A 21,612-nucleotide genomic window follows, 5' to 3' on the forward strand; every position below is an offset into this window, starting at 1 on the left:
ATTCATTGTCCTTGGTTTGGAAATACAAAAACATTTCAAAATGAGACAAAACAAATAGTAGGAAAAGCAACTCTTATACAGCCAGATTAACCTCAGAAGTGGTAATGTTAGCTGCAAGCACATTGAGGGGACACCACCTAATTTCTGTTAAATGATGTTATGTATTTTAATAATATGAATCAAGCCAGGAGTCCCAAAGAACCCAGAGTTTTATTATAAGCTCATATCATTTTTGAACATACAGTATAACCTCATACACTGTATTTCCAATAGCTACATACCCAAACTTCAAATCATTCCACTGCAAGGATAGATTTTACAGACCTAATTTTGTTCTTCTTAAATGCAGTAATGTTCTTCTTGTAGTAGTTGTAATGTAATGCTATTTAACAATGGTAAAATTACAAATTGTAGCAAAGCCAATTGAAAATACATTATGACATTTTAACTGGAGAGCAAACCATTTCTTTGAATTTGACAAAAGACTTGGAATGCCTATTTGTCGAAAGACAGTTTTTTTAATGTATTATAGACAAAATATACTCTACACTTCTGTTACTATTAATAGAATGGATATCACCTTTTACTTTGGTGCGTAAAGGGTATATTAATTCAGAGAATAACCCTTTTCCTAACATACGCATTGACATTAGGAAGTGGATGGGTTATTACTCATAGAGTCAACTACTAACATGATTATCAGTTCATCAAATGAAGTAGACCAGGGGTGTCCAACCGGTTCCAAGGGTTGAGTGTCTGCAGGTTTTAGTTTTTTCCTATAAATTGGCTCCCAGTTCAGGCCTAAACAACCAGGTGAGGGTTGAAACTAACCAATTAGTGACCTAATTAATCAATCAAGTACAAGGTGAGAGTGAATGCCTGGAGACACTCGGCTCTCCATGGAACCTGTTTGACAGCTCTGAATGGACAAATGTTAATGGCGTTATTAGCTAGCTAGTGTGGTAGATAGCTAGCTATTTGAAAATGCCTAGCTAAAGTCTACATGTAAGTTACAGCTTCTAAGGTTAATCATTCAACATCAAAAGATTCACAAAAGCTACTATGTCAATTTATTTCTGTGCTTTTAAAATATCATTGAATTTCCTAGCCAAGGATAATGAATGTCCCTCACCTCTGTAATGTTAATATCCTCTGCTAATCCCAGCAGTAGTCCCGTCACTGTGGTCTGTAATTTAGACGTTCATTGCAAATAGGAATTCCTCCTTAATTGACTTGTCTCTTCAGTATTTCATCCATTTGAAGAAGACTCTTTGAAAAAAATTATAATTTGAAAGTTAATGTGATAGGAATCAATGTGACAGCAATGCTATGTTGTACAGAATTATTCTGCTTACAGGTAAGTCACAGCTGAACCCCTTTCTCACAAATCCAGAAGTGCAGTTGGTTGCATGGTGCATCATGCCAACTCTCTGCGACAGAACCATTGAGCCATCGTGCGGCACAGTCCTCATCATTGCCTCCATCACTCTTAGGCTGCCCGCTCCCCCAGAACCCAGTGGTCAGTTCTGTACCGTCCACCCACATCCACTTTCCATCTTGAACTTTGTCATTCAGACCGATCCAGAATATCTCTTTGTTCAATCCGTGGATGAAGACCTGTTCCTCCCAGCTGTTTATGATCAGCAGGTCTGCGTTTCTCCCCTCACAGTCCTTTTTGCTGTCCTCCCAGGATTTCTTTTCAGTGGAGATGAAGTACAAACTGGACTTGTAATACCGCCAACCCTGATCCATGAGCTTTAAATTTGCCTTGGAGTTGGTTTCATTCTCCTTCAAACTGTGGGTCACTCTGATGTAGCAGACTAACAGGCCTATGATTCCAGCCAGAAGGACGATAGACAACAGTCCCAGACACACGACACCAGCCTCGGTGGGTTTCCACTTTGTGCTCTCAGAACCTGGGTACTTAGGCAGTGGTACTCTCTTTGGGGTGAGGTCCTTTGTCTTGTTTCCGGAGTTTTGAGATTCAAAAATGCTCCTTTTGGAATAAAGATCTGCCGACTCATTTTCTTCATAGTCAATGTCAACATTTTCATAGATTGTATTAGACACAGCCATTGTCTACAAGCGTCTTTGAGAATGCTCCTGAGAGAATGTTTCAGAGATTCATATTCTGAGTCAGAAGGCAACAGTGAACATGTAAGTGAATAACAGGAAGTCTCAAAATATAGAAACCGTGGTAAACTTTATATGATGATGTCACGATTGGCGTATGGGGGAGAGGAAGGTACCAGGCGCAGGCAGAGTGGCAGTCCATGATGTATTTAATCAAAAATAACACTGAGCACCGAAAACATACAAACCAAAAGGGATAAAACAAAACGGTCCACTCACCACATACATGAACAAACATAGACACTCAACAATGACCAACAAATGAGGGTAGCAGAGGAGCAACATTTAAACACCTACTAACGACTGGATTGGGAGCAGGTGTGGCTGATAATCAGAGACAAGACAAGTCTGGGATGTGTTCGTGTATGAAAAGTAAACCAGGGAAAGCGGGGGGGGACACAGCTGTCTGTCATCTCACAGATGACTATAATCTAAGAAAAATTCAGGTACCACATCTGTTTTTAACCTTGTCAGTAACAACAAAAGGGAAAATACATAAATGATAAATAAACGGTAACAGTTCACGGCAGGTCACAGGTTATCCCTTATTTTGTGCCACTCTCAGAGGAAGCGTTCAGCTAGGGGGGCTGTGTGTCCCTCCCCCAAGAGAACCTGCATCTTTTCCTCATTGGACAGCATGGTGAATGATGGTACTAGTGTTTCAAATGTATTAAAGAATTGCTGTCTGGTTCTTGAGTCATGTTGGCAGTGTAGTAGAAAATGCATCTCTGTCTCTACCTCACCTGTCGTACAGTTTTTTTATGCGTACCTTTTTTGATGGCTAGGCTGTGGTCACTGAGCCTGTACTTGGTCAGGATCTGTTTCTGCTTTATATCTGGGACAGTAAAAAGATATTCAGCTAATTCATAGTCTGTTAAGGGCCCGGTAGGAGCTTAGTTTGTTTCGTGTTTTGGTTTGATGGTTCCAATGTTCCAGATAGGCCTTTTTGGTTTGTTTAACAGTTTGGTTTACTTTAAAGCAGTGTTGATCCGAGATGGAACGATGTTAGGTGTTAGTTGGTTAGTAAGTCTCATGACCAGCTGACTGAAAGGACTCTTTTTGGGGTTCAGTTCTTGGGTTTGTAGTCCTTCAAATTGCAGTGTGTCTTGGGGAGTTGATTTAAGATGTATCCAACATTTTAGTATTCTTTTCTTGATGTTAATTATTAAAGGACGGCGACCTTATTCTGCCCAGCATGCATTGCTGGGTGTTCTTCTTTGTATATTCAAAATAGTTCTTCAGAATTCAGCATGTAGGACCTCTATTGGGATGCTTGTCCCATCTAGTGTAGTCATGCCGACTGAATGGCCCCACACAACAATTCCATATAGTGCTATTGGTGCGATTATGCTATCAAATACTTTAGTCCAGATTTTAATTGGTATGTTTATTTTGTGGAATTTCCTTCTAATTGCAAAAGAGGCTCTACAGGCCTTCTCCTTTAGCGCATTCACTGCCAGACCAAATTTTCCAGAGTCATCGATTTTGACCCCCAGCTAATCGTACAATAGGGTTTGGTCCAGTGCCGTGTTTCCTAGAGTGAACATGTGTCTGCTTTCCTGAGATCTGGGCTTTTTCTGGAAAATCGTTATTTTTAAATTTACTGTCAAGGCCCAGTTCTGACAGTATTGCTCCAACAGATCCAGATGTGGCTGTAGACCCTGCTCTGTGGGTGACAGCAACACTAGATCGTCTGCATACAGCAGGAATCTTACTTCTTTGTTGTTTAGGGTGAGGCCAGGGGCTGCAGATTTCGCTAGCTCATTAATGTAGATATTGAAGAGCGTTGGAGATCAGTTGCATCCCTGGCGAACACCTTGCCCTTGAGTGAAGAAGTCGGTTCTTTTATTGCCAATTTTTACACCACACTTATTTTTGACATAGGTTGATTCGATTATGTCGTAAACTTTACCCCTTATACCACTTTGGAGAATGTTATAGTACAACCCCTCTTGCCAGATTGAATCAAAAGCTTTCTTAAAATCAATAAAGCATGCAAAAATCTTATTTTGTTGGTTTTGGTATATGTGTTGATCTACTAGGGTGTGTAGGGTGTGAACATGATCAGTAGTGCAGTGATTTGGTAGGAAGCCAATTTGTCCTTTACTCAAAACATTCCGTAAGGAAGCCCAGCTTTAGGGCATTGATGATGCTGCAGAAAACCTTCCCCATGTTACTGCTCACACAGATGCCTCGGTAGTTGTTAGGGTCTGATTTGTCTCCACTCTTATGTATTGGGGAAATAAGCCCCCGGCTCCAGATCTCAAGTAAGCAGCCAGTTTTAAGGGCCAGGTTAAACAACTTGAGCAGGACCTGCTGCAGCTCAGGAGTGCTGTTCTTAAGCATCTTTGTCCTGATCCTGACTTCTCTAATTTCAGTTTTTTAATGCTGTCTTCTAATAATTTGATTGTCATTTGGTAATCAAGTGGGTTCTGATTGTTCTTGATAGTTGTTTCAAGTATTCTTAATTTATTTTGTATTTGTTTCTGGTTAGAGGTTAGACTGTTAAGTGGTGTTTCTTTGTACAAGTTTTCATATTGTTTTTTCCAAACACTGAATTGCTAAATGTTTATTTTCGTTTTTACTTAAGGTGTTTCATCTTTTCCAGAATTTATTTTATGTATCCCGGATACAGGCGGCCGAAATGAGCTTTCTCCGCAGGGTGGCTGGGCGATCCCTTAGGGTGAGAAGCTCGGTCACCCGGGAGGAGCTCAGAGTAGAGCCGCTGCTCCTCCACATCGAGAGGGGTCTGCTGAGGTGGCTTGGGCATCTGTTTCGGATGCCTCCGGAACGCCTTCCTGGGAAGGTGTTCCGGTCCCGTCCCACCGGGAAGAGACCCCGGGGAAGACCTAGGACACACTGGAGGGACTATGTCTCCCGGCTGGCCTGGGAACGCCTCGGTGTCCCCCCGGAAGAGCTGGAGGAAGTGTCTGGGGAGAGGGAAGTCTGGGCATCCCTGCTTAGACTGCTGCCCCCGCGACCCGGCCCCGGATTAAGCGGAAGATGATGCGATGCGATGCGATTTCTATTTCTTTTAGTTTTTGATTGTAATGTTTTCCTTTTTTATTTGCTTTAGGGTGAGTTTGTATTCTCTCAATGTCTCCGCATAATTTTGTTTTGTGGTTGATGGTGTTTTTGATGAGACAGATTTCTTAATTTCTTTCTGAGATTTTTACACTCTTCATCAAACCACTCTTCCTTATTGGGCTTTTGTTTCATCTTAGAAATCTTTTTATTAACACCTGCTTTGTTTGCAGCTTTTTGAAAAATACTAAGAATTAGTTTTACAGCCTTATTTATTCCAGATTGATTTGTTAGAAATTTGGCTGAGAGTTAATCATTAATTAAGTTGGCAATTTCAGGAGAAGTGATGATATTTATGAAGGTGTTGTCACTGTCAGGAGCCCATCTGTATGAAGTTTGTAGTTTGAACATTTTGCAGGCCTCTGATTCTTTTTTTGCTTGTTGTCCAATTGTATTCAGATAGACATTTATCTGACAGTGGTCTGTGAGTGGGGTCTGTGGTCTGACAGTGAATGCGCTGATGGAGGAGGGATCCATGTCAGTGATAGCGTAGTTGACCACACTTGTCCCAAGAGTTGAATAGTATACCTCCTTAAAGAATCCCCGCTTGTCCTACCATTGAGCGTATAGAGGCCCAAGGAGCGACAGAGATGCACTCTTTGCCTATTTTGTTTACTATACGGTCAGGGTTGTTTCTGTGGGGAATCGTGTGGGCGAGGTACAGTGAAGGCTGTCTGAAGATGTGACTGTTACCAGTAGCATCAGCTATATCAGGCTCACATCCTGTTCATCCTGTTCTGATCAGCAAGATACTACCCTGGGCCTCTCTCTCTCTCTCTCTCTCTCTCTGTCTCTTTTGGTCTCTCTCTGTCTATCTCTCTGTCTCTCAGCACACATACAACAGAAACAGTACACAGAGGATGTAACACGCCCACCCAAAAAGAGCAAACCCGGGTTAGCGACTTGGAAAAAACAAACTAAACATCATCCTAGACCCGATACAAGGCATCAGCAACTACATTTTCTGACCTCTTCTTGTGTGTAATGAGGAGGCTGAACAAATAAGGCCCAATGCATGAGGCGTTGGTTGCTATTATAAATTCTGTTAAGGAAAACCAAGGGATTGTGGTCAGTGTACACAACAACACGCAAAACGTGTTAACTGTGATAACCTGCACAGAAAATACATTCTGACTGTGATTATCTGCACGTATGAAAGATCCTGACTGTGATAAGTTGCACATGTGAAAGACATCCTGACTGAGATAACCTGTACATATGAATGACATCCTGACTGAGATAACCTATACATATGAATGACATCCTGACTGAGATAACCTATACATATAAATGACATCCTGACTGAGATAACCTTTACATATGAATGACATCCTGACTGAGATAACCTATACATATGAATGACATCCTGACTGAGATAACCTGTACATATGAAAGACATCCTGACTGAGATAACCTGTACATGTGAATGACATCCTGACTTAGATAACTTGTATATATGAAAGACATCCTGAGGGAAACAAAATAATGCAATTTTAGTCCAATATTTGTAATGTATTTGAGTTTACATTCTTAATGATGCCTTTAAATGTGTCAATGGATATAAATATGTCTAGATATTTTTGCAGATTATTCCATGCCCAATGTACATAAAATGGAAATCCAGTCCCTCCCAAATCTGTCAAAACCTGAGGTACATTAAAAAGCAGCCACTTGGAGGAGCGTAGCTGGTAACTACCAGAGCTGAGACAGAGAAGGGGAAAACAGAGGTAGGCTGGAAGTTTACCTAACATCGCTTTATAGATCAAAATATTCCAGTGCTGTTGTCTGCTGGTGGTCATTGATGTACAACCCACCAAATCATAAAGAATGCAATGGTGAGTGAGGGACTTTGCATTTGTAATAAAACGTAGAGATGCGTGATACACAGAGTCAAGGCTCTGTAAGATGGAGGCTGCATGCATATCTATGACATCATTTTAATCAATCACAGACAGAAAAGTAGCTTCCACAAGTATTTTTTGGCATTAAGTTTAAAACCCTATTCAATTCTTAAATAAAAGCTGATCTTCACTTGAAGCTTCCTAACTAGATTAACGATATGTACAATGAATATCCATATACAATACCCAAGTCATTTATAAAAATAGAAAACAGAAAAGGGTCCCAAAATGGAACATTAGGTGACCTCTTTAGTTATCACAAAAAAATTTGATAAATGGCCCTTTGCACGCACATGCTGATTCCGATCTACAAAGTAATTTCTGAAACATTTAACAGTCTTCATACCGAAACCAACATTCTTACATTTATTCCTCAGCAATTTGTGGTCCACTGAATCAAACGCCTTGGATATATCTACAAACCATCCCTGAGTCGCCTCTTCACTGTTGACATTGAGACTGGTGTTTTGCAGGAATTCAGGAAGTGTTGCAAAACATTTGCAGTCAGAAATTAGGGGATTAGAAACCCTGTTTTAGGGGATTCCTCTAGTATAACACTATATGAGAAAGACAACCAGAGATTTACAATACAGACATGCATTCTTTATTATCAATAACCTGTCAACCATTTGAAATGTACAGTGGTGTGTTGTGCTGCTAAATACAAATATAAAGAACTGACATTTGTACTTAATTAAAAAAAAGTTATTAAAAAAGTCTAAATATTTTGAGAATAAAGCCAACATATTGGAGATTACATTAGATTTTCTTTTCAAGAATGACTTCCTTCTACTTAAAAGACAAATCAATATGAACACAATTTAATTTGCATTTCTGAACTTAGAGTAATTACAGACAGCGACATTCCCTTCAGAATAACCAAAGGGTAGTAAACTAACAGAGGTGAGATTCATTCATTGTCCTTGGCTTGGAAATACAATTTCAATAACATTTCAAAATGAATAGTAGGAAAAGCAACTCTTATACAGCCAGATTAACCTGAGAAGTGGTTATGTTAGCTGCAAGCACATTGAGGGGACACCACCTAATTTCTGTTAAATGATGTTATGTATTTTAATAATATGAATCATGCCGGGAGTCCCAAAGACCCCAGAGTTTTATTATAAGCTCATATCATTTCTGAACATACAGTATAACCTCATACACTGTATTTCCAATAGCTACATACACAAACTTCAAATCATTCCACTGCAAGGTTAGATTTTACAGACCTAATTCTGTTCTTCTTAAATGCAGTAATGTTCTGGTTGTAGTAGTTGTAATGTAATGCTATTTAACAATGGTAAAATTACAAATTGTAGCAAAGCCAATTGAAAATACATTATGACATCTTAACTGGAGAGCAAATCATTACTTTGAATGTGACAAAAGACTTGGAATGCCTATTTGTCGAAAGACAGTTTTTTATATATTATAGACAAAATGTACTCTACACTTCTGTTACTATTAATAGACTGGATATCACCTTTTACTTTGGTGCGTAAAGGGTATATTTATTCAGAGAATAACCCTTTTCCTAACATATGCATTGACTTTAGGAAGTGGATGGGTTATTACTCATAGAGTCAACTACTAACATGATTATCAGTTCATCAAATGAAGTAGACCAGGGGTGTCCAACTGGTTCCAAGGGTTGAGTGTCTGCAGGTTTTAGTTTATTCCTATAAATTGGCTCCCAGTTCAGGCCTAAACAACCAGGTGAGGGTTGAAACTAACCAATTAGTGACCTAATTAATCAATCAAGTACAAGGTGAGAGTGAATGCCTGGAGACACTCGGCTCTCCATGGAACCTGTTTGACAGCTCTGAATGGACAAATGTTAATGGCGTTATTAGTTAGCTAGTGTGGTAGATAGCTAGCTATGTGAAAATGCCTAGCTAAAGTCTACATGTAAGTTACAGCTTCTAACTAAGGTTAATCATTCAACATCAAAAGATTCACAAAAGCTACTATGTCAATTTATTTCTGTGCTTTTAAAATATCATTGAATTTCCTAGCCAAGGATAATGAATGTCCCTCACCTCTGTAATGTTAATATCCTCTGCTAATCCCAGCAGTAGTCCCGTCACTGTGGTCTGTAATTTAGACGTTCATTGCAAATAAGAATTTCTCCTTAATTGACTTGTCTCTTCAGTATTTCATCCATTTGAAGAAGAGTCTGTGAAAACATTTATAATTTGAAAGTTAATGTGATAGGAATCAATGTGACAGCAATGGTATGTTGTACAGAATTGTTCTGCTTACAGGTAAGTCACAGCTGAACCCTTTTCTCACAAATCCAGAAGTGCAGTTGGTTGCACGGTGCATCATGCCAACTCTCTGCGACAGAACCAACCAACCATTGTGTGGCACAGTCCTCATCATTGCCTCCATCACTGTTAGGCTGCTCTCTCCCCCAGAACCCAGTGGTCAGTTCTGTACCGTCCACCCACATCCACTTTCCATCTTGAACTTTGTCATTCAGACCGATCCAGAATTTCTCCTTGTTCAATCTGTGGGTGAAGACCTGTTCCTCCCAGCTGTTTATGATCAGCAGGTCTGCGTTTCTCCCCTCACAGTCCCGTTTACTGTCCTCCCAGGATTTCTTTTCAGTGGAGATGAAGTACAAACTGGACTTGTAATACCGCCAACCCTGATCCATGAGCTGTAAATTTGCCTTGGAGTTGGTTTCATTGTCCTTCAAACTGTGGGTCACTCTGATGTAGCAGACTAACAGGCCTATGATTCCAGCCAGAAGGACGATAGACAACAGTCCCAGACACACGACACCAGCTCTGGTGGGTTTCCACTTTGTGCTCTCAGAACCTGGGTACGTAGCCAGTGGTACTCTCTTTGGGGTGAGGTCCTTTGTCTTGTTTCCGGAGTTTTGAGATTCAAAAATGCTCATTTTGGAATGAAGATCTACTGCCTTATTTTTTTCATAGTCAATCTCAAAGTTTTTATAGATTTTATTAGACACAGCCATTGTCTACAACCGTCTTTGAGAATGCTCCTGAGAGAATGTTTCAGTGACGCATATTCTGAGTCAGAAGGCAACAATGAACATGGAACTGATAAACAGGAACATTCAAAATAGAGTAATGGTGTTAAACTGTATATGATGACCATATTCTAAAAATAGTTCATGTTCCACATCTGTGTTTAACCTTGTCTTCTAATATCTGGTTGGTCTTTGCTTTGTGATAGCATTTTCATTTACTGTAACACATTTCCACAGAAAAATTATGATAATCTCTCCAAAAGATTGAATTCACCAAAACCAAATTCAAACCATAGCAAAATCATACATATTGAACAGGGAAGACAAACGTTATTTCAGTTAGTGTCCTGAGAACTTAGTGTTCTGTTCTGACAAAACACATACTGTTTTTACATTCCCTAAATAACCAATAGAAGAAAAAGGTTCTAACAACGAAAATGACTTTGACTGTCACGTCTACTCCAGCACACAACCTCATCGTTTTTGGAACCACTGGTCCTGGAAACCATCATCACCTGGCAACCCTCATCACCTGGCAACTAGCACCAATACGCACACCTGGAGGTCATCACTCAATAATCACCTCCCCTTTAACATCCTCTAAGCTTCTCTGGCCATTGGGCAACATTGTTTGTCAATAGTTAGTTGATGTGTTTGTATCGTTTCAACAAAACAGGTTGTTCCTGTGCCTTTGTCATTTGTCTTTAATAGAAGTCACATTCTGCACATTCTCCTAGTCTCAGGCACCTCAGCATACTACTTTGTTACATTGACAAACTGAAGAAATATTAAAGGAATATTTAAAGGGATTCTGACAGACACTTGTGGTAGTGAAATTATTTAAACCACAGAACAAATGGGCTCTACGCCGACCATGATTGCAAACAAAATTTGCCCCAAACAGGGCAAACCGAATTAAAAACCCCCACTGAAAGTCTTTGTAAAGAGGACCAAGTGAAAGCTGAATTAAAGTCTATGAACCGCATTCTCACATGTTGATGGTACTGTGGCCAGTTCCAAAACCAGACTGAAAACAGTTTAAAATGTTATCAATTTGAAACTGTTTCAACTGGAAATTGAGAATACCTGAGCCAACCAGAATGTGTTCAGGGAGGCTTGAAGCAACATTTGTACCTGACAAAGACTTCATTCATTTTCAAAATGTTGAGGTGTTATTTCGGCTCTCTGTAGCGGACTGAAAATGTTCAGGGTGCATGGTGAGTCCTTTGTGCATTGATCTAGCTAGGTGGAAAACTGTGCTTAGCCATGTTTTTCTTCCTCTGCATCACTATGAGTTGAAACATTGAATATACTCAGATTGTGGAAACGTGTTACGTTCACGATGCATTCAGTTCATTGGTCAGAAAAGGCTATGACCTGCCAATCAAAGTCTTCATGGGTATATCCACTTGCAAACGCTGTGAAATGCACTACCGCCGACTTTGATTTACAAATAAAAATAATTTTGTCACAGTTCTAGCAACATTTTTGTGACAAAACTCTGAGTATCCATATTTTACATTGGCAAGTGTTATTAATGAGTAGCAACATCATTTGACATCATTTGTAAGTGGAACCAGCAGGTTGTCCCTCCAGGAAAGAGTTATACCTGGAGGGGTGATTTGGGGTCTGACTCCCTCTCCTCGGATGACAAGGAGATTTTGGGAGAGTGGAGGAAGACCCCCCGATGGAGCAAGGAGGGAGATTGCCCCAAGAAGAGTTTGGGGGGTCGCTGTGGGGCATGGACCAATGGGGGTCAAGCCCCTCACTAAGGAGCAGGAGGAGCTGGTTAAAGGGCAGGATATGCAGGATGCAGGAAGGACGAGACGCAGGAAGAAAGGGCGAAGAAAGAGGAAGGCAGCACCGCAATGCAGGGCGAGGTATCCAACGCCTGGTTTCTCGGTTCCCTCCTGAACAGAGGCCTCCTCGGGTTACGGAGACCCGGAGGCCCCCCCAGGAAATGTTTAGGGGGTGGCTGAGTGGGTGTTCGAGGGGGGCCTTGACGGCACCCCCTCTATGTCCGCAGCCAGCACTCCGTGCTGCCTTGGAGTTGCAGCCAGCGCCCCCTGGAGCCGCAGCCAGTGCCCCCCTGCCCAGCAGCCGCCCTCTCCTGTCCCGGCCACTCCGGCGCCCTCTCCTGTCCCGGCCACTCCGGCGCCCTCTCCTGTCCCGGTCGCTCCGGCGCCCTCTCCTGTCCCGGCCACTCCGGCGCCCTCTCCTGTCCCGGCCATTCCGGCGCCCTCTCCTGTCCCGGTCGCTCCGGCGCCCTCTCCTGTCCCGGCCACTCCGGCGCCCTCTCCTGTCCCGGTCGCTCCGGCGCCCTCTCCTGTCCCGGCCACTCCGGCGCCCTCTCCTGTCCCGGCCATTCCGGCGCCCTCTCCTGTCCCGGCCACTCCGGCGCCCTCTCCTGTCCCGGCCGCTCCGGCGCCCTCTCCTGTTCCGGCCGCCTCCTGACCCTCCGCCGGCTCTCCCTAGTGGTTCACGGCAGAACGACCGAGCCAAGGATGTACTCCCTGGCGGACCAACCAGAACGACTCCCAGGGTCCAGTAGAACCCGTCCCCTAAATCCCCAAGATGAACCATCCCCGATAGCTGATGAGGTCAGAGAAGGGATGAACGAATGTGTCATGATGGAAATCCTTCCTCAGAGCACACCTATGAACACATAGGCCACCCCAGGGAGAAAAAGGGATGTTAAGCTCAAGCAAAACGTATCCATTCCACATTAGCACAACAAAAACACTCACGCACTACACATCACGAGATGAGGGGCATGGGAATACATAAAAAGATTACAATATGGGAAAAACCCAGAGTAGGAGGCGAACCCACACCTAAAGCAGAGACGGAATCAAGGCAAAGCATGAGATTCCCTGGCAAAATTCAGAGATCTCGGGCAGCTGCGCTGAGAACCGAATGAACAAGGGATGACGGAGACACGTCCAGTAAATAGAAACGGACAAACGCTGAAGGCGACGACCACAACACCGCAGTGCAAATGTCATCCACCCTGAACCCATGGAAGAGGGCAGAGGAGGGCGTGGAGTGTGCACGGAGACCCTCCAGAACAACAGAGCCAGACGCCCCGTAGGCCAAAGTGATGCAGTCACAAAGCCAGTGGGAGAGACGCTGCTTGGAAAGCGGCCGACCCAACTAGGAATCCGAATAGCAGATAAACAGCTGAGGAGTCTGATAGACCTGGTGCGTTCTACATAAAGAGCAAGACGGCGTACCGGACACAGACAATGGAGCCTCTCGTCCTCCTCACGGATGTACAGAGGAGAGAAGAAGGCCCGTAAACTGATAGTCCTAGATTGAAAAGAGCTGGTGATTACCTTGGGTAAAAAGGACAGATTAGGCCTGATACCCAGGCAGCCGAGAGCGCGCCGAGATCACTCACTCGCTTAGCAGAGCACAAAGTGATGACCAAGGCAGTCTTAACCTTTTCACGCATGAGTTTCAAATATTCCTTACCGACCCCCCAGCGTGAGTTTTTTTGCACGTGACTTCAGTACTCTCTCCAGCATTTGAACTCACGCCAGCATTTGAACAGTCACCTGGCTAGGTAAGGAACACTACATGCATTGCATTGCAAGCTTCTCTCGTTGACTCAAATTCTAAGAGCTGCAAAAGTTGGTTGATTTATAACTGTATCTAGCTTGAAAACGTCAGCCAACCGCTAGCAAACGTCAGCTACCCGCTAGCTAACAAATCGTGACCAGTAATTCAGTGCAGTGAAAATGAATAAACTATATAAAATGCATACAATGGGTAACGTAACTTCTAGAAAGTTTTTGCAATGGTTTTGGTCGGTAGTAGTCGCTAATATGATTTGTTTTTGTGTATTAGTGTTGGCTGTCTGTTGGTACGTAAGTAACACTTCTTGTCCCGATTTGAATGCTTTCTACCTGGTTAATATCATAGTATGGTCTTGAAACAATTACAATCAGGAAATAAAGTTATAAACACTGTTTGAGCTTAATGTGAGTAAATAATAGCGCGGTTTTACCAGCCATTGTTACGTTACTTGTAGCTATGTGCGTTCTAAACAAGACGTTCTAATCACACCAGTGTGATTGTACGCTTCAGGGACCACTCTAGCCTGATCACACTGGTGTGACCGTACGCGTCAAACGGTTAAGGGAGAGCAACTTAAGAGAACACTGCTGCAAGGGCTCGAATGGAGGCTCACAGAGAGCGCCCAGCACCTTAGCAAGGTCCCATTGCGGAGCGCCCAGCCTGGTCACCGGGCGTAGACAGCACGTACCCAAAAGGAAACGGCGGAGGAGAGGGTGGCTGAAAACCGTGTTTCCATCAAAGCCCTCATGATACGCAGAGATGGCAGATGCGTATCCACGGATGGTTGAAGGAGACCGTCCATATCAAAGAGATACTGCAGAAATGACAGAATCTCCTCCGCAGGACAACATGAAGGGTCTGAGGACCTCTGCGTACACCAACATATTCCAGTGGGTGGACTACAATCTGGACATAGATGCTGACCTAGTACCCTGGATGGTGCGGACCACCCCAGCGGACAGACCTCTATTTAAACGGAGGATGTAGAATCGAGCCCTCCACTTGGGACAGGGCGTCCTGTCTGAGCGGAACCGCCCACAGGCGGTCCGCCAGCAAGGAGATCATCTCTGGATACCAAATAGCCACAGGGCGATCGGGCGCCACCAGGATGACCCGATGCCCTTCCGCATTGATCCGAGCCAGCAGACGCGCTATGCAGTGCTGCGGGGCAAATGCGTAAAGGAGTCCCCGAGGCCAGGGGTGTTGCGCAAACGCGATCCGTCTGGGACAGGGAGAACCACAGGCGACAGTGTGTTCTGTCTGGACGCAAATAGGTCCACCCGGACTTCCCCAAACCTCTGCCAGATGAGGGAGACGATGTCTGGGTGGGGACGCTACTCGTCGTGATGAAGGCCACCCCAAGACATCATGTCCGCGCCCACATTCAAACGACCCAGAATGTGAGTCGCAGTCAGGGAGCGGAGGTGGGCATGAGCCCACAGCCAAAGCTGCGTCGCCGACCGGTGGAGAGCAGGAGACCTGATCCCCCCTTGGCGATTGATGTAAGCGACCGTGGCCCGGTTGTCTGAGCAAATCGAGACATCGCAGCCCTTGACTAGGTCTTAGAAGTGCGTCAGTACCAAAAAGACTGTGTCCAGTTCCAACAGGTTGATGTGGCGACGGCCGGGAGGCAATACGCCTCCGACAGCCTGACCCGGCACACTCCGCCCCATCCATGGAGAGAGGCGTCTATGAAAACCTGAATGCACTCTGACACCCTGCCCAGAGCCGAACGGAATCCTCGTATACTCGAAGACCCTGCCCTGAAAGGCAAACCGGAAAAACTTCCTGTGTCTGCGAACGATTTGGACATGGAAGTAAGCATCCTTGAGGTCTACATCCGAACAGAAATCACCCGGCAGGAAGGCTTCTGGCAGGTGAGTTGGGGTGAACATACGGAGTGGGCATTTGGCTACGTGCGCATTCAGATTGCGCAAATCCAAGATCGGCCTCACTCCTCCCGTTCTCTTGTTAGTAAAAACGGTCCTGTCTGAGATCCTCCGGGACCTCAGAGATTGCTTCTTTGCTCAAAAATTCTGTCACCTCCGACTGGAGAGCAGCCGCTCTGTAGGGCGATGACATCACTGTTTCCACTATCCCGGAAAAGGGAGGGTGGAGCTGAGCGAACCTGAACCAGATAACCCAGTCTGATCGTTGGATCGAGCCAGCCTGACATGGTACAGTGATGACGCCACTCCCAATAACGCTCTGTGAGAGGAAGAGCGTGTAGTTGGGGGGCATTGGTCAGGAAATTAATTCCCTCTCTGCCCTACCGCCGCAAAGTTCGACCGGAGAGGAAGAGACACAGCCCAAGAAAGGCAGGGAGAGAAAGATTTGACATAAACTGGCTTTGGAGATTTGAGTAACTAAAGACTAGTTCTCACATCTGGCCTAGAATTCGTAACATTCGTTAACTGTGAAAAGATGAGAGTGAAATGATTACTATAGGCTTACTATAATGTAGCTACTGAAGGTTGTAGCCAGCAAAGTTTAGTCCATCTGGCTCCACTTACACGTCCAGCAAAAAAAAGTTCTTAAAAGTTAAACAATTAAAGAAAGATTTGCCCTAGGATTGTCTCTCTCAACTCACAGCTGGTCCCTCTCCTCAGTCATGGCACTGTATCTGGCCTGGGACTGGTCTCGTTCAGCCCGGAGCTGGTCCCAGACACACAACACCAGTTCTGGTGGGTTTCCACTCTGTGCTCAGTTCCTGGGTCTATATTAAAATCTTTAGTCCCATCAGCTGCCTCATTTTTTTCAGAATCAATCTCAACAATGGTAGCAATTTCATTAGACACAGCCAATGTCTACAAGCGTCTTTGAGAATGCTCTTGAGAGAATGTTTCAGAGACTCATATTCTGAGTCAGAAGGCAACAATGAACATGGAACTGATAAACATGAAGATTCAAAATAGAGTAATGTGGTAAACTGTGTATGATGACTGTTGTGGAAATTTCTTATATAATGTATTCTGACTGTATAAAGGAGTGAGTCCCACTGTTAAGATAGGTACAGGAATGTGTGGGACCTGGTATTTGCATTGGGGGCATCTATTGTCTGTCCAGATGGAGATCAATGGGTTTTAGGACAGGATAGGAGAAGATATACAACAGGGGGAGTAAGGTCAGTTTGCCCCTTTGGGTAAACACTACAGTAAACATGGCAGGAAGGATAAGGTTGGGGAAGATAGCATTTGACGTGTGTGATAGAACAAAGGGAAAGGTGTTTGATTGACCTGAAACAGATGGCAGCATCTAACCACACCCCTTCTTCCTATGTAATAAATACTGTCGAAATGATGTTTTTATTTAGAAACTATCCACCGTTACTTTGTAACCTGCATACTTTCTCCTTGCAAGCAAGATTAAAACCGTTTATTGCGCAATTGATTTCTCCTGTCTTACCTACCATTTTCATAGAACTTTGGAATTTTAGAAATTGCCATCACATGACCATATTCGAAGTAAAGTTCAGGTTCCACATTTGTTTTTAACCTTGTCAGTAACAACAAAATTGAAAATACATAAATAATAGACAAACTGTAACAGTTCACGGCAGGTCACAGGTTATCCCTTATTTTGTGCCACTCTCAGAGGAAGCGTTCAGCTAGGGGGGGCTGTGTGTCCCTCCCCCAAGAGCACCTGCATATTCTAAGTCAGAAGGCAACAACGAACATGGAACTGACAAACATGAAGAAAAGGATAATACAGATTTTCTATGAACACATTAAAACATAATGTACAGTTTAGAATCTCAATAGCTGTCAGATTACATGACCTGGATGCTTCAAATCATTTATGAATACATCAGAAGGAAGGGTCACACATTGCACAGCCTTTGGTTTCCCAGTTAAGCACCTACACAATATTGGTAAAGTCTTTAAAACGTAACATTTTTAATAGCTTTCTCAACATGTCACAGAGACATACAGTGGATATAAAAAGTCTACACACCCCTGTTAAAATGCCAGGTTTTTGTGATGTAAAAGAATGAGACAAAGATAAATCATGTAAGAACTTTTTCCACTTGTAATGTGACCAATAATGTGAACAATTCACATGTCATTTGTATTTAATAAAAGTCACCTTCTGCACCTTCTCCTAGTCTCAGGCACCTCAGCATACTGTTTTGTTACATTGACAAAATGAAGAAATAAAAATAATTTTAAAGAGACTCTGAAGACACACGTGGTTATGAATGTACTTAATCAACAGGACAAATGGGCTCTAATATCCATAATGATTGGGCTCAAAATGTGCCCCAGACAGGGCAAACCAAATTAAAAACACACACCGTTATAGAGTTGTAAGAAAAAATCTAAATTGGAGCCAATACAAAGAGATGGAAAACAAAGCTTTTAAACATCTATTATCTTTATAAGTTGGAGAGAAAATTGAAGCTGTTACCATCTGTGCTTAGTTCATTCACACATAAATTAAGTTGGGACAGACATCCTGACAACGATAACCAGCACATGAAAGACATCCTGACTGAGATAACCTGTACATATGAAAGAAATCCTGCCTGAGATAACATGTACATATGAAAGACATCCTGACTGAGATTACCTGTACATATAAAAGACATCCTGACTGAGATAACCTGTACATATGAAAGACATCCTGACTGAGATAACCTGTACACATGAAAGACATCCTGCCTGAGATAACCTGTACATATGAAAGACATCCTGACTGAGATAACCAGTACATATGAAAGACATCCTGACTGAGATAACCTGAACATATGAAAGAAATCCTGACTGAGGTAACGTACATATGAAAGACATCCTGACTGAGATAACCAGTACATATGAAAGACATCCTGACTGAGATAACCTGTATATATGAAAGACATCCTGCCTGAGATAATCTGTACATATGAAAGACATCCTGCCTGAGATAACCTGTACATATGAAAGACATCCTGACTGAGATAACCAGTACATATGAAAGACATCCTGACTGAGATAACCTGTATATATGAAAGACATCCTGCCTGAGATAACCTGTACATATGAAAGACATCCTGACTGAAATAACCAGTACATATGAAAGACATCCTGACTGAGGTGATTTTTTTTTACAGACCCAATAGTTTTTAAAATATAGTCCTCTACCAAATGTTTGAGATGTTGCTTCATGGTAAAAGTATCAAAATACTTTTAAAAAGCAAAAATCTTTTGAAAACATCAAATAAAATGCTAACATTTTGGACATTTTGAATCAGACTTGCTCATGTGTGGTGGTGAAGCAGCACAAATGTTTTTTTGGACATAAGATCCACTTTATATCTGGTGGTATGCTACAAAGCATTGCTGGATTGCATTCAAACATAGGAAAACTTTGCATTTTTGACACTTCCATCTCAACACACCATTAGGTTGCAGTAAGTGTCACCAATGACTTCTGCTTGCATGGGCTGATAATCAGGATCCTTTATTTTGTCATCGTCATCACTCAGATCAGCATCAGTGTCTTGAGGATTTTCTGGTAAGGGCCAGAAAAGTGGTGGCCTTGCACCATAAAATGTTTTAGGGTCCATCTATTATTTGTAAATACAAAAGAAAAATCACAGTTACAAACCATGTACTATTATAATGTTAGTAGTATGTTAGCATCCCAACATATTTCAATATAGTCTAGATATTTAGCATATTTACAGTACTTTGAAAACATCTCAGAAATTGTGAAAAATAATACTGATACATGAAATATATGATATTAAAACAGTAAATGTTTGAAAAAAATGTTTCCATAAAAATTGTAAATGTATTATCTTAGTATCACTATTATCTGTAACTGACAAAAAATGTAATCGTTAGATCGAGCATGTTTTTGAGCATTAAAAAAGGATATTTATTAAATGTTCTGCATATATATTACGGAATAACATTAAATGTATCGCGTTAACAAAAATGAAGGATCAGAAAATATTAATTTCATAGCAAATAGTAAATTTTTATTACATTATCTTAGCTTCATTACCTTTACCATAAAGTGACAAACGAACCGTTTGGTACAGCATGTTTATAGAAAATTATTCAACCCTTATTAGAATTAATTTTTCTATTAAGTTACATAATTATGTTAAGTAACACCTCTGTAACTATAATATGTCAAAAAAATATGCTTACCTTTCAGAATTCCATTAAACAGAGTCCTCATGTCTGGAGTCTCTTTTTTGATGCTAACTTCATGTAAGGAGGCAAACTGAAAAGATATTAAAAAACACAGGGACATCTAGTGGATTGTTTTTGAATAACATACCTAAACCGAGTGGTGGAGGTGGCTTAATTAGGTTAAGTTCAACACAGTTTTCAATAAAATATCGTGACTCAAACTGTGCTCTACCAAATGGTTAAGGAGAACATTAAAGGGCTAAAGAGACCAACTAAAGACTTTGTAGGGGACCAGCCTTAATTTTTGAAGTTCTTTAAGATGTTGTCATAGTTACTTGACAAAAATGCATTTTAGCTTTGGTCTTTTAGTTTATTTGTATGTCATTTTGAGCCTTGTTTGTTTTAGTCCTCTTTCAGTTCACAAAAGGAGATTTTTCAATATTAGTCCAATATGTGTAATGTATTTGAGTTCCATTTTACTTCCCATCCTTCAACACAGTCACAGAAAATCCCTTTCCTCTGTAAATCGCAGACCTTACAACCTCTTGCTTCATATTTGAAATGTTCCTCTAACAGTTATTCAACTAGACAGAAACAAGTATTGTATATTGAAGGAAGCGGACAGGTTATGTAGGTATTCTGTTACTTCAGTTCCAAATTGCTGTTGCACTCGTCAATTAAATAGATTACTCAGCCAAGTCATAAAACAGCATGTCTTCATGGCCTTTAGAGCCAAATCAAACCCAACACAAATCATAATGTGAATTGCTGTGCAGTCATTTTAACCAACTTAAACTAGCTACAGTTTTGTGGAATAGAAAGTGGTGCGAATACAGCTGGACACACACTCTAATATCCATGTTCCTATTCACTGTCGCAATCCTGCCCAAGACCTGCCCAATCCTGTTCCTGGAGATCTACCGTTCTGTACGCAGGTTTTTTAACTCCAACCCGAGTTGTGACTAACCTGACTTAGGTTCTCATTCACTAACTAATTAGAATCAGGGGCGCTAAAGTAGATTTGGAGAGAAAGCCTACCGGATGGCAGCCCTCCAGGAACAGGGTTGAGCAGCAGAGTAGAGCCAGCTGGACTGAGTAAATGAGCACCAGTGCAATTTGCTGGGCATTTTAACCCCACATCAAGTAGATGTATGAACCTAACACCTTTCCATCAGCTATATTGTTCACCATGAAAGTTTTGTGTTGACCATCGACTAAAGAACTAACAGTACAAGTCATCATTTTAAGTTGACTAAGTGTTTGACTCAGCTACCTAACTTAATGGCTAACCATGAACCTGGTGTAACTAATGGCTATCAGTGACATTAGAAGTGCAGGCAAGGTCGGTTCTAGGCATAAGCGATATAAGTGGTTGCTTAGGGCCCCTGACATCTATGTGGCCCCAAATCATATTTTGCTTTGGGGTCCCAAAAGGCTAGAGCTGGCACAAATGGTAGGTAGTGTAGTATGGAAAACATTGAGGTTCCTTCTTGAGGTATAGCTGCATGTTTCTCCAACAACATTTCTCCAACATTTTTGTAATGTTTCTCCAATAAATGTATTATAAATTATTATTATTATTTTAAAAGTAAATTATTTTGTCATCATCAGAGAAATACAACTGTTTGTGAGGCCTGCAGTCAGGTCTCAGTCTCTCCCTGTTTCAGCACCTCCCGAACGAAGCACGCCCCAGCCTTCCCCATCAACCCCCTGCACCCAGCTCCCACCCCCGCATTCACTCACTACACTTACCTTGATCACTCCATGTCTTGGATCTCTTACCTGCACACCC

At 42.2% G+C, this 21,612-nt stretch overlaps 1 protein-coding gene across 1 annotated transcript; it reads right to left on the reverse strand.

Annotated features, from left to right (window-relative positions):
* Nucleotides 1–1,362: 1,362 nt before the first annotated feature.
* LOC105008675 (hepatic lectin-like) lies at nucleotides 1,363–2,150 on the reverse strand. The gene has a single exon (XM_013138105.4). The coding sequence runs from the start codon at nucleotides 2,074–2,076 to the stop codon at nucleotides 1,363–1,365; it is 714 nt and encodes a 237-aa protein (XP_012993559.4). The 5' UTR covers nucleotides 2,077–2,150.
* Nucleotides 2,151–21,612: the final 19,462 nt, after the last annotated feature.

This window comes from Esox lucius, chromosome 17 (genome assembly GCF_011004845.1).
Source record: "Esox lucius isolate fEsoLuc1 chromosome 17, fEsoLuc1.pri, whole genome shotgun sequence".
In the NCBI taxonomy this organism is placed as follows: Eukaryota; Metazoa; Chordata; class Actinopteri; order Esociformes; family Esocidae; genus Esox; species Esox lucius.